Source organism: Gigantopelta aegis, chromosome 9 (genome assembly GCF_016097555.1).
Source record: "Gigantopelta aegis isolate Gae_Host chromosome 9, Gae_host_genome, whole genome shotgun sequence".
NCBI classification, from domain to species: domain Eukaryota; kingdom Metazoa; phylum Mollusca; class Gastropoda; order Neomphalida; family Peltospiridae; genus Gigantopelta; species Gigantopelta aegis.
In genome coordinates, this window is record NC_054707.1 from 75714180 (window position 1) to 75727001 (window position 12822).

A 12822-nucleotide genomic window follows, 5' to 3' on the forward strand; every position below is an offset into this window, starting at 1 on the left:
TGGTATTATTAAACGGATCTTTCTATCAGCTACATAAGGTAAATAGTGGCAATCAATATACAAAATTATTTTACGTGCTCTGTTAAGTGTAACATGCATTATTTTTCACACTCGCCAGATTGAAATTACGTGCGCTGTACGAGCGTGATAGCACCTGCACACCTTAAAAAGCAAGGTCTGGTAATTAAAGATAGGAGAGTAATTTATCATAGTTGTTAACAATGTAGTTCGCACTAGTTTTAATTGAAAATATCTGTTTATGCAGTTATACATCCGTAAGCAGTTGATGCAAAGCAGAGGACTTTAAAATAACTACAAAGAGGCCTTTAATAATTACTTGTTCTGTCTGTCTGTCCATATGTTGCCATGATAAACATTAGACTATATGCTTATATAACAATTAATGTCTGAATGTTTTATTTAACTACGTACTCAACACATTTTAATTATGGTTATATGGCGTCTGGCATAAAGTTAAGGAGCACAGAGATAATGAAAGGCAACCTGCTGCCTCCACACAATGGACTTACTATTTCCGATTAGCAGTAAGACATCCCAAATTCAGGGCAGTACAAATCATGACCTTTGTTGCACTATTTGTGCAGCACTGGCTTGAATGAGAAATAGCCCAATGGGGATCGATCCTGGGCTTCTCAGGGGTGCATAACTGTGAAATTGTGATGGTTGCCCAGTGGGCAACCAGTAGCTGAAGTTTGGTTGCCCAACATCATCTCGTGGTTGCCCACGTATTTCATAAAAGTTTTGTTAACTGAAGAAGGGAGGCCCCTTTTGAACATAAAACCATGCCGTAACAAGCTCATTTTATGAAGGAAGCGGTCAGTTCTACAGGGTTTTCAGTTATTAAAACAAAGATTTGTAAGCTAATCAATTTGGGAAGGGGTAGTTCAACAATTACCTGACAGACACAAATCGGGCTTTTATATCACCTTCCCTATCACAACATATTGTAATGCTGGGGAAAACATGCACACACACATACACTTCACCCACTCCAAAAAAGGGCGTGAACAAACTCATTTCAGTGGCTGCATCATCCATTCCCAAAGATTGTGACGTACTTTAGTCAACATTATTCAGCACAGACTTTTAACGACTTAACCTCTGTGTAGGAGATTGAACATATTAAATACGAGTAATATTACAAGATATTGTTTTTAAAAGGCTACATAATTCTTAACAAACAACCACCACCATTCAATAACACGTACAATTCCAATGACCAAGTCTGGTAAAGCCATACCATTTGCAAGCAGCAGGTCAAAATTTGCTGAGTGTTTTATAAGTAACGGCCAATATTACAGTTGGTTGAAGTATTTGATAAAAGTTTATATAAAGTTTAAAAGCATTGCCTTCAACAAGATTGTTTAATTTAATTATTATCAGGTGTAGAATGTTAAAAGTCTTAACTCTGCATGTTGTAGGTATATACTTGTGGTATTTGAATGTTAAAGTCTTAACTCTTTATGTTGTAGGTATTTACTGAAGAAAGGTGGCGATCGAATATATCCAGCTGTCCGAACGTTAATTCAGCATGTGTGCACTAAAGTTCCTGACCGAGCCGAATACCGGACAAAAGTGGCAGAGGTACATATATTAAATTCCAATTCATGCAAGGGTATTACTAGTTTATTTTAAAATTCTAATTCACTCTGCATATAACTCGAAATTTGATTGGCTAATCAAATCCATTTGTGACAATAAAAGGAGCATGAATTTGTAGTTTTTGGGGGGAGATTCCCCAAGAGTATTTACATATTCATACACTTTTTCTTGTTGTTTAGTTGGACGTACTTACTTTTAAAATACCAACATTGAATCTGTTTTTGAAGCAGAATTTGTGCTCTTCTAAATTTTATGACATCAATACTGTTTATAAATATTTGTGTGATGCTGACAGGAATGCAGAAGTAAGTAATGGCAACTGTGCCAAATTATGAATCTTCGTTATCGAGCACCAGTTGTTTTGATAAGTATTTGGAATAAGTGAAATCGGTAATAATGGTTGGTGTAGTTGTTAATAAAACAAAATACAAAAAATATATAGGAGCAGCTGTTGTATTTCATGTAAAAACATTTTTAATCTGCTTGTGCTATAATAATTTAATTAGGCGGATGACTTGAAACACGATAGAAGTGACCAGGTTTGTGTTCATTCCAAACAATTATTATTTAAACAAGTTTAAAAAAGAAAATGCATTTATTGAATTAGAATGGGGATAAGTATGTTGTATTTGACCATTTACGGACGTTCATGCTGGTTATACAGTCACAAATATCTTTTTTACAGTCTCCGCTTTGCGTCATCGGTAAAACTTACTTTGCTACTAAATCCAGCATGAACGTCCGTAGATGGTCAAATATATCATAGTTATCCCCTAATTATATATTCCAGATGTGATTACACAGAGAGGGGGGTGAGGAATGGCAATTTTTAAAAATACCTATGAAATGAAATTGTATTTAAACCAAGTCTGCATAAAGAAAATATGACATCAAACCAACCAGACATAAAATAAAGTTTTAATTTGTTCTTGCGTAACAACACCACTAGAGCACATTGATGAATTAATTATCAGCTGTTCACATGGTCATCAGAGGAAACCTGCTACATTGTCCCATTATCAGCAAGGAATCTCTTATTTGCAATTTCCCACAACAAGGACAACGTATACCACAGCCTTTGATATACCAGTAACAAGTTGGGGATCTTCATTCAGATGGGGATGGAAACAAAACAGTTGGAAAATGGGTCCATTTAGGGGGGTTCCATCCTCCAATTCTAGCACCTCAAATGAGTCAGCTGAGTTTCTAGTTGGTCAGGTTTGTCTTTTTAATGGTGTGCTATTGACTGGTATACAGTTTCAGACTTCTTCTGTATGTATAGTAATTAAAATATAAAATTGTGTATTTGTTTAGGGAGTTGTCCCCCTTCTCTGCATTCTTCCGGATGAAGCGTATGCAAGGATGATGGAATGGATTGTCAAACTGTCAACTCACTCCAAGGTGTGAATTTGTCATTACATGTGAATTTATTATTATGTTAGTTAAATCTTTAATTAATTTAATACAAGGTATGAATGTATTATTACAGTAGTTAGAACTGAAATTAATTCAATCCAAGGTGTGAATTGATTATTGCATTAGATAGAACTGAAATTAACTCATGCCATTGTGTGAATTTATTATTACATTAGAGAGAACTAAAATTAACTTTTGATGTAATTTAGTTTGTTTCTTCACACTGTGGTTCAGATGATATGTATCGGTGTTCAACATACAATTGAGAAAGTTACTAGCGTTCACAGACTTATTGGCTAGTGCCCTATGTATTATAGTAATACTGTTGGTAATTTACACTAGCCCAGACCACAAAATTCACTAGCCAGGCATCGGGGCTAGTGGATTTGTTGAACCCTTTGGATAGGTCATCAGAGGGACAGTCCTGAGTTTACAACCATTGTAAAATGTTTACAACCAATAGAGCCTTTTTGATGATGTAACATACAAATTAAATAAATTTTCTTATTTAAAATATCAGTGTCTGTATTTACAAGGTGTTTGTTGTTGTCCTAATGCTTGTAGTAGCCCAAACAGGATTTTACCTCCAAATAATTTCATACATACGAAAAAATATACATCACGCATTAAAGTAAAAACTGAGTGCTACAAACACATTCAGTATACTGATACTGGTATTCTAAACAAGAAAATGTATTTAGTATGAAATAGTAGTCGCCAACAAGGCTCTTGTTATCGCAAACATCTTACAATGGCTGTAAACTCAGGACAGTCCCTTTAAAGGGTTTGATTTAACACAAAAAACATTCTTGTTAATATGGGTCTGACATTATATGTATACATACATTTGAACCAACCCAAACAATGATAATTACTCATCGGAAAACCACTAGGTTAGACTGTAGCATGCATTTGCAATAAATACCATATTAAACCTTGTAGCATTTACTATCAACTTGGTGTCCTTTGTGAAATAGTAACACACAACTTGAATTATAAATAACAGCTCACTAGATATCCTGTATATCTGTATATTTGATTATTTTTCGGTATTTCAGATAAATAATCGTGGATTTGCACTTGACATTGTGACTCAGTTATTGTCGTTGCCTGAAAGAATTGTTGAAGGTGAGATATATGATAAAACTGAAATGTTACTGGTACCTATAGTCCATCCCACTGGGAACTCCTTTTTTCATACTATGAAATTTACTATAAGTTATTTATTTCTGAGCCTATTGATTTGTAAATTGCACACAAAAGTTGTATTTTTTTGTTATTTCCAAAACAGTTTTAATTTTCTTGTTACGTCAGACAAAACTGAAAACCCCCCATTTTTACTGATGATTGGACAGACTATAGTTGTAATGGGAAACATCCCATGCAGGTAATATCATGATCAGATTTAGCCGACAGAAAAATAGTGTCAGGCGTGTGGCACAGATGGCCACAACAGACAGTCACCTTTCACTGTTTGGGGAGGGACGTAGCCCAGTGGTAAAGACAGTCACGTTTCACGGTTTGGGGAGGGATGTAGCCCAGTGGTAAAGACAGTCACCTTTCACGGTTTGGGGAGGGACGTAGCCCAGTGGTAAAGACGGTCACCTTTCACGGTTTGGGGAGGGACGTAGCCCAGTGGTAAAGACAGTCACCTTTCACGGTTTGGGGAGGGATGTAGTCACCTTTCACGGTTTGGGGAGGGATGTAGTCACCTTTCACGGTTTGGGGAGGGACGTAGCCCAGTGGTAAAGAGTCACCTTTCACGGTTTGGGGAGGGACGTAGCCCAGTGGTAAAGACAGTCACCTTTCACGGTTTGGGGAGGGACGTAGCCCAGTGGTAAAGACAGTCACCTTTCACGGTTTGGGGAGGGACGTAGCCCAGTGGTAAAGACAGTCACCTTTCACGGTTTGGAGAGGGACGTAGCCCAGTGGTAAAGACAGTCACATTTCACGGTTTGAGGAGGGACGTAGCCCAGTGGTAAAGACGGTCACCTTTCACGGTTTGGGGAGGGACGTAGCCCAGTGGTAAAGACAATCACCTTTCACGGTTTGGGGAGGGACGTAGCCCAGTGGTAAAGTGCTTGCTTGATGGGCGGTCGGTATAAGATTGGTCCCCGTTGATTTCCCATCGAGGCTATTTGTCGGTTCAGCCAGTGCACCATGACTGGTATACCAAAGGTTGTGGGATGGTGCATATAAAAGATCCTTTGCTACTAATGGAAAAATGTAGCAGGTTTTCTCTCAAAGACTCAAAATTACCAAATATTTTTCAGCCAATAGCTGATGATTAAAAAATCTATGTGCTCTAGAGGTGTCGTTAAACAAAACAAACTTTAACTTCAACTGTCTTTGTCTCTCAAGTTGGATTACAAAAATCTTTTGATTAATATATATTGAGATAATATACAAACAAAATAAAGTGATGTGAAATTTGGGTAATGATTATTTTTATCAATCTGAAACTTAAGCTCTATCTTAGGTACTAATGGAAAAATGTTGCGGGTCTTCTCTCTAAGACTGTATGTAAAAAGAATTACCAAATGTTTGACACGCATTAGCTGATGATTAATAAATCAATGTGTTCTATTGGTGTCGTTAAATAAAACAAACTTTAACTGTCTGTCTCTCTTTGTCTGTCTCTCTGTCTCTCTCTCTCTCTCTCTCTCTCTCTCTCTCTCTCTCTCTCTCTCTCTCTCTCTCTCTCTCTCTCTCTCTCTCTCTCTCTCTCTCTCTCTCTCTCTCTCTCTCTCTCTCTCTTTCTTTTGTGTGTGACGGTACAAATTATTAAAATAACTAATTGTTAAGACGTAAAATGTGCTGAGGTGTCATTAAACAAATTATACTCCTTTGCTTTCTCCATTTTTCAGATGTTCCGGAAGAGTTCATTCAGTACACCACACACCGCCTGTTGCTGGGAGTTCTCATTGGCCGATGTTCCGACGTGGCTCCCACGTTAGTTTCCTGTGCTATGTTTAACCTCCGAATAGACAAACAGTTTATTACATGATTTTGTAGTTAATGGAATTAAAAAATAATAATTTGTGTATTGGATGTCAAGCATCATACCATGTTTTAACGTTATATGGTGTTTTACAGAGTTTGCACAAGAGTTATAACTGCAATTCCTTGTTTTACATTCATTTTGTGCTTTGCAGATGATGCATAACAGCTGAAAATGGATTTGTTTTAAGTTTATATTCATGTTTTGTACAGTTTGCACAAAGTTTATTCCATGTTTTGTTGTACAGTTTGCACAAGAGCTATAACTGCAATTCCATGTTTTAAGTTCATTCGGTGGTTTGCAGAAGAGCTATAAATGGATTTTGTATTTTAAGATTATGCCATGTTATGTACAGTTTTCACAAAGTTTATTCAGTGTTTTGTTGTACAGTTCACACAAGTTTATTATGTGTTTTGCAGAGTTTGCACAAGAGATATTACTAGATTTTCTATATTTTAAAGATTATGCTGTCTTTTGCACACTTAGCACCAGACCTACTGGATTTTCCACCTTTTAAGTTTATCCTGCGTTTTGCAGAGTTCGTACAAGAGCAATTGCTGGATTTTCTCAGTGTCTGTCATCAAGGGATGAAGGAATTATTGGAGCCATTAAGGAAATTGTCACCCCTAAAACAGGTCATAGGAATGGCCCACCTCGACTTGTTCCAACACCAGGGGTGGAAGTAAGGAAAGAGCCACGTACAGGTGACATGATGAAAAGCATATTTTTAAACTGCATTTTTGTTGTTATTAGATCATAAAACTACCAAGACTACGTGTCGGAATTATCAAGCATTTGATATCCAGTAGCTGATGATTAATGAACCTTCTGACTGCGTTATAGAGTTACAGGTGGTGGATGGGTGTGGGTCCAAATGTTATGTAGGGTTACAGGTGGTGGATGGGTGTGGGTCCAAATGTTATGTAGGGTTCAGGTGGTGGATGGGTGTGGGTCCAAATGTTATGTAGGGTTCAGGGGGTGGATGGGTGTGGGTCCAAATGTTATGTAGGGTTACAGGTGGTGGATGGGTGTGGGTCCAAATGTTATGTAGGGTTACAGGTGGTGGATGGGTGTGGGTCCAAATGTTATGTAGGGTTACAGGGGGTGGATGGGTGTGGGTCCAAATGTTATGTAGGGTTACAGGTGGTGGATGGGTGTGGGTCCAAATGTTATGTAGGGTTACAGGGGGTGGATGGGTGTGGGTCCAAATGTTATGTAGGGTTACAGGGGGTGGATGGGTGTGGGTCCAAATGTTATGTAGGGTTACAGAGGGTGGATGGGTGTGGGTCCAAATGTTATGTAGGGTTACAGGGGGTGGATGGGTGTGGGTCCAAATGTTATGTAGGGTTACAGAGGGTGGGTGGGTGTGGGTCCAAATGTTATGTAGGGTTACAGGGGGTGGGTGGGTGTGGGTCCAAATGTTATGTATGGTTACAGGGGGTGGATGGGTGTGGGTCCAAATGTTATGTAGGGTTACAGGGGGTGGATGGGTGTGGGTCCAAATGTTGTATTACAGGTGGTGGATGGGTGTGGGTCCAAATGTCAGTAGGGTTACAGGTGGATGGGTGTGGGTCCAAATGTTATGTAGGGTTACAGGGGGTGGATGGGTGTGGGTCCAAATGTCATGTAGGGTTACAGGGGGTGGATGGGTGTGGGTCCAAATGTGATGTAGGGTTACAGGTGGTGGATGGGTGTGGGTCCAAATGTTATGTAGGGTTACAGGGGTGGATGGGTGTGGGTCCAAATGTTATGTAGGGTTACAGGTGGTGGATGGGTGTGGGTCCAAATGTCATGTAGGGTTACAGGTGGTGGATGGGTGTGGGTCCAAATGTCATGTAGGGTTACAGGTGGTGGATGGGTGTGGGTCCAAATGTTATGTAGGGTTACAGGTGGTGGATGGGTGTGGGTCCAAATGTCATGTAGGGTTACAGGTGGTGGATGGGTGTGGGTCCAAATGTTATGTAGGGTTACAGGTGGTGGATGGGTGTGGGTCCAAATGTCATGTAGGGTTACAGGTGGTGGATGGGTGTGGGTCCAAATGTTATGTAGGGTTACAGGTGGTGGATGGGTGTGGGTCCAAATGTCATGTATGTGGTGGAGGGTGTGGGTCCAAATGTCATGTAGGGTTACAGGTGGTGGATGGGTGTGGGTCCAAATGTTATGTAGGGTTACAGGTGGTGGATGGGTGTGGGTCCAAATGTCATGTAGGGTTACAGGTGGTGGATGGGTGTGGGTCCAAATGTCATGTAGGGTTACAGGTGGTGGATGGGTGTGGGTCCAAATGTTATGTAGGGTTACAGGTGGTGGATGGGTGTGGGTCCAAATGTCATGTAGGGTTACAGGTGGTGGATGGGTGTGGGTCCAAATGTTATGTAGGGTTACAGGGGGTGGATGGGTGTGGGTCCAAATGTCATGTAGGGTTACAGGGGGTGGATGGGTGTGGGTCCAAATGTGATGTAGGGTTACAGGTGGTGGATGGGTGTGGGTCCAAATGTGATGTAGGGTTACAGGGGGTGGATGGGTGTGGGTCCAAATGTTATGTAGGGTTACAGGTGGTGGATGGGTGTGGGTCCAAATGTCATGTAGGGTTACAGGTGGTGGATGGGTGTGGGTCCAAATGTCATGTAGGGTTACAGGTGGTGGATGGGTGTGGGTCCAAATGTCATGTAGGGTTACAGGGGGTGGATGGGTGTGGGTCCAAATGTCATGTAGGGTTACAGGGGGTGGATGGGTGTGGGTCCAAATGTCATGTAGGGTTACAGGTGGTGGATGGGTGTGGGTCCAAATGTCATGTAGGGTTACAGGGGGTGGATGGGTGTGGGTCCAAATGGTATGTAGGGTTACAGAGGGTGGGTGGGTCCTCTTGCAGTGTGTTTTTTCGGCATCTAAGCCACCTGTGTCAAGCAACTGCTGGGGATGTGATATCAGCAAAGAGAGCTGAACTTTCCTGTGGAAATGTGGACATGTCAAAGAGAACCTGATCCTGGACTAGACATTAGACATACCCATGATTAATCAGTTTTTACTTTAAAAAAGTAAAAAAGAAAAAATACATTTCTTCCTTTCTGCAAAACCTTTTCACTTTTCACGTTCATGGATGTGAATACATATTTGTATTTGTCACCTCAAATTTGTGATATGTATCGTAATCGTCACTATGTGTATTCGTTACACCCCTAAACAATAGTAATGTATGTGGCTAAAGGTAGTATTAAACCTAATAACTTCCAGCTGGGTCAAAGTTCAAGCTGCTCTGAATTTTTTATAGAGAAGTTAACACCACAAGCCCTGTGATTGGGGATAAATGTGAGTGTGTTGGTTGTAAAAAAATTAGTTTCATCTAGGCAAAAAATGTATCCAATTTTATTTCATCTAATACCATTGTGTCAAGTAGCCTTATACTTGAAACATGTATGGGATACCTGTAAAAGAAAGTACTCAAATTTTGTGCGAAACTTTATTAGATCTAATATTATGAGTGTGTGTGTGTGTGTGCTTAGCTATATATGTAAAGACAACATGGTTATTCAGAGTACCTCAACTCCTTTAAATAATTCCATTGAAACACATGTACTCAACTGACCACCTGGATTATGAAGACCTTAACACACACATCAAAGAAATATCACTATTATAAAAATACAGTGTCTGCGGAAGGAAAAATCAATATGACTACCTGTAGGAAGTAATGACTTAATGTCCTGCACATCACTGTTGGGAGGAAATCCTGTATGCACATCACTGTTGGGAGGAAATCCTGTATGCACATCACTGTTGGGAGGAAATCCTGTATGCACATCACTGTTGGGAGGAAATCCTGTATGCACATCACTGTTGGGAGGAAATCCTGTATGCACATCACTGTTGGGAGGAAATCCTGTATGCACATCACTGTTGGGAGGAAATCCTGTATGCACATCACTGTTGGGAGGAAATCCTGTATGCACATCACTGTTGGGAGGAAATCCTGTATGCACATCACTGTTGGGAGGAAATCCTGTATGCACATCACTGTTGGGAGGAAATCCTGTATGCACATCACTGTTGGGAGGAAATCCTGTATGCACATCACTGTTGGGAGGAAATCCTGTATGCACATCACTGTTGGGAGGAAATCCTGTATGCACATCACTGTTGGGAGGAAATCCTGTATGCACATCACTGTTGGGAGGAAATCCTGTATGCACATCACTGTTGGGAGGAAATCCTGTATGCACATCACTGTTGGGAGGAAATCCTGTATGCACATCACTGTTGGGAGGAAATCCTGTATGCACATCACTGTTGGGAGGAAATCCTGTATGCACATCACTGTTGGGAGGAAATCCTGTATGCACATCACTGTTGGGAGGAAATCCTGTATGCACATCACTGTTGGGAGGAAATCCTGTATGCACATCACTGTTGGGAGGAAATCCTGTATGCACATCACTGTTGGGAGGAAATCCTGTATGCACATCACTGTTGGGAGGAAATCCTGTATGCACATCACTGTTGGGAGGAAATCCTGTATGCACATCACTGTTGGGAGGAAATCCTGTATGCACATCACTGTTGGGAGGAAATCCTGTATGCACATCACTGTTGGGAGGAAATCCTGTATGCACATCACTGTTGGGAGGAAATCCTGTATGCACATCACTGTTGGGAGGAAATCCTGTATGCACATCACTGTTGGGAGGAAATCCTGTATGCACATCACTGTTGGGAGGAAATCCTGTTGGTAAAGCGCTTGTTTGAGGAAATCCTGTATGCACAATCCCTCACTGTTGGGAGGAAATCCTGTATGCACATCACTGTTGGGAGGAAATCCTGTATGCACATCACTGTTGGGAGGAAATCCTGTATGCACATCACTGTTGGGAGGAAATCCTGTATGCACATCACTGTTGGGAGGAAATCCTGTATGCACATCACTGTTGGGAGGAAATCCTGTATGCACATCACTGTTGGGAGGAAATCCTGTATGCACATCACTGTTGGGAGGAAATCCTGTATGCACATCACTGTTGGGAGGAAATCCTGTATGCACATCACTGTTGGGAGGAAATCCTGTATGCACATCACTGTTGGGAGGAAATCCTGTATGCACATCACTGTTGGGAGGAAATCCTGTATGCACATCACTGTTGGGAGGAAATCCTGTATGCACATCACTGTTGGGAGGAAATCCTGTATGCACATCACTGTTGGGAGGAAATCCTGTATGCACATCACTGTTGGGAGGAAATCCTGTATGCACATCACTGTTGGGGGAGGAAATCCTGTATGCACATCACTGTTGGGAGGAAATCCTGTATGCACATCACTGTTGGGAGGAAATCCTGTATGCACATCACTGTTGGGAGGAAATCCTGTATGCACATCACTGTTGGGAGGAAATCCTGTATGCACATCACTGTTGGGAGGAAATCCTGTATGCTGGGTGTGCGTGTCTTCAAGTCACAAGCTGTGGCAATTTCAAATCCATCAGGTATGCCGATTTTCATAATGGACCATCAAAACCACTGGCAGCCACCAATATTCCAGACTATGTTTTATTTACTACTGCACCTCTAAGTTTGACCCAGCTGGAAGCTATTTGGTTTAGTACTACCTTATGTAACTGATCAGTATTTTTATGTTTTGTGTAAATAATTTCATATTTATTTTATTTATACTTGTAGAATCTAGTTCAGAAGGGAAGAGCTTGGAAGACTCATCTCGTGTTGAGCGAAATGATGAGATGAACAACACTAACTTCAACTTTGTGGAACTGACCCCTGGATTCAATCCTGGTTAGCAGTAGTAGTGATATTAGTAAAGGGGGGAGACGTAGCCTAGGGGTAAAGCGCTTGTTTGATGCGCGGTCGGTCTAGGATCTATCCCCGTCGGTGGGCCCATTGGGCTATTTCTCGTTCCAGCCAGTGCACCACAACTGGTATGTGCTATCCCTGTCTGTTGGATGGTGCATATAAAAGATCCCTTGCTACTAGTGAAAAAATGTAGCGGGTTTCCTTTCTAAGACTGTCAAAATTACCAAATTGTTTGACATCCAATAGCCGTTGATTAATAAATCAATGTGCTCTAGTGGTGTCGCTAAACAAAACACTTTTTTATTTTTTATTAATGAGCTGGTAGCCTGTTGATTGACCAAACTGTGAAGTATGTTCATTCCGTTTGAGATGTTGGAAAAACCTTAATTTGTAATAGAAAAGAATCATAATGTTTAAACAATTAAAGTGACCATTAATATGATGTTTAAAAGTCTACATTAACTTTTGGAGCTGAATTTAGCTTTTTTCTGTCTGGGATGGTGCATATAAAAGATCCCTTGCTACTAATGGAAAAATCCTGTCCTTGACAGAGGAACAAGCCCAGGCTGACACCTGCACCTATGACAGGCGTGCGCTACAACAGCTTGTGCACATAAAACCCTATGACCTGACCTGATATAATGGGGAAAATGTAGCAAGTTTCCTTTCTGACTATACCTGTATGTCAAAATTATCAAATTGTTTGACATCCAATAGCCGATGATTAATAAATCAATGTGCTCTAGTAGTGTTGTTAAACAAAACAAACTTTTTTTTAGAAGATTTTATAAACATAGGATAAGATGAAAACTGATTTCTGTTTGAGAAGATTTTATAAACATGGGATAAGATGAAAACTGATTTCTGTTTGAGAAGATTTTATAAACATAGGATAAGATGAAAACTGATTTCTGTTTGAGAAGATTTTATAAACATAGGATAAGATGAAAACTGATTTCTGTTTGAGAAGATTTTATAAACATGGGA

At 40.4% G+C, this 12822-nt stretch overlaps 1 protein-coding gene across 1 annotated transcript in view; it reads left to right on the top strand.

Moving 5' to 3' along the window:
* The window catches only part of LOC121381760 (condensin-2 complex subunit D3-like), a 73863-nt gene that overhangs the window by 21620 nt on the left and 39421 nt on the right, over positions 1 to 12822 (top strand). The window contains exons 12-17 of the mRNA XM_041511110.1: positions 1494 to 1605; positions 2938 to 3024; positions 4098 to 4167; positions 5907 to 5991; positions 6578 to 6744; positions 11707 to 11817. Coding sequence (XP_041367044.1) covers positions 1494 to 1605; positions 2938 to 3024; positions 4098 to 4167; positions 5907 to 5991; positions 6578 to 6744; positions 11707 to 11817 — 632 coding nt within the window. The remainder of the gene's footprint in view (positions 1 to 1493; positions 1606 to 2937; positions 3025 to 4097; positions 4168 to 5906; positions 5992 to 6577; positions 6745 to 11706; positions 11818 to 12822) is intronic.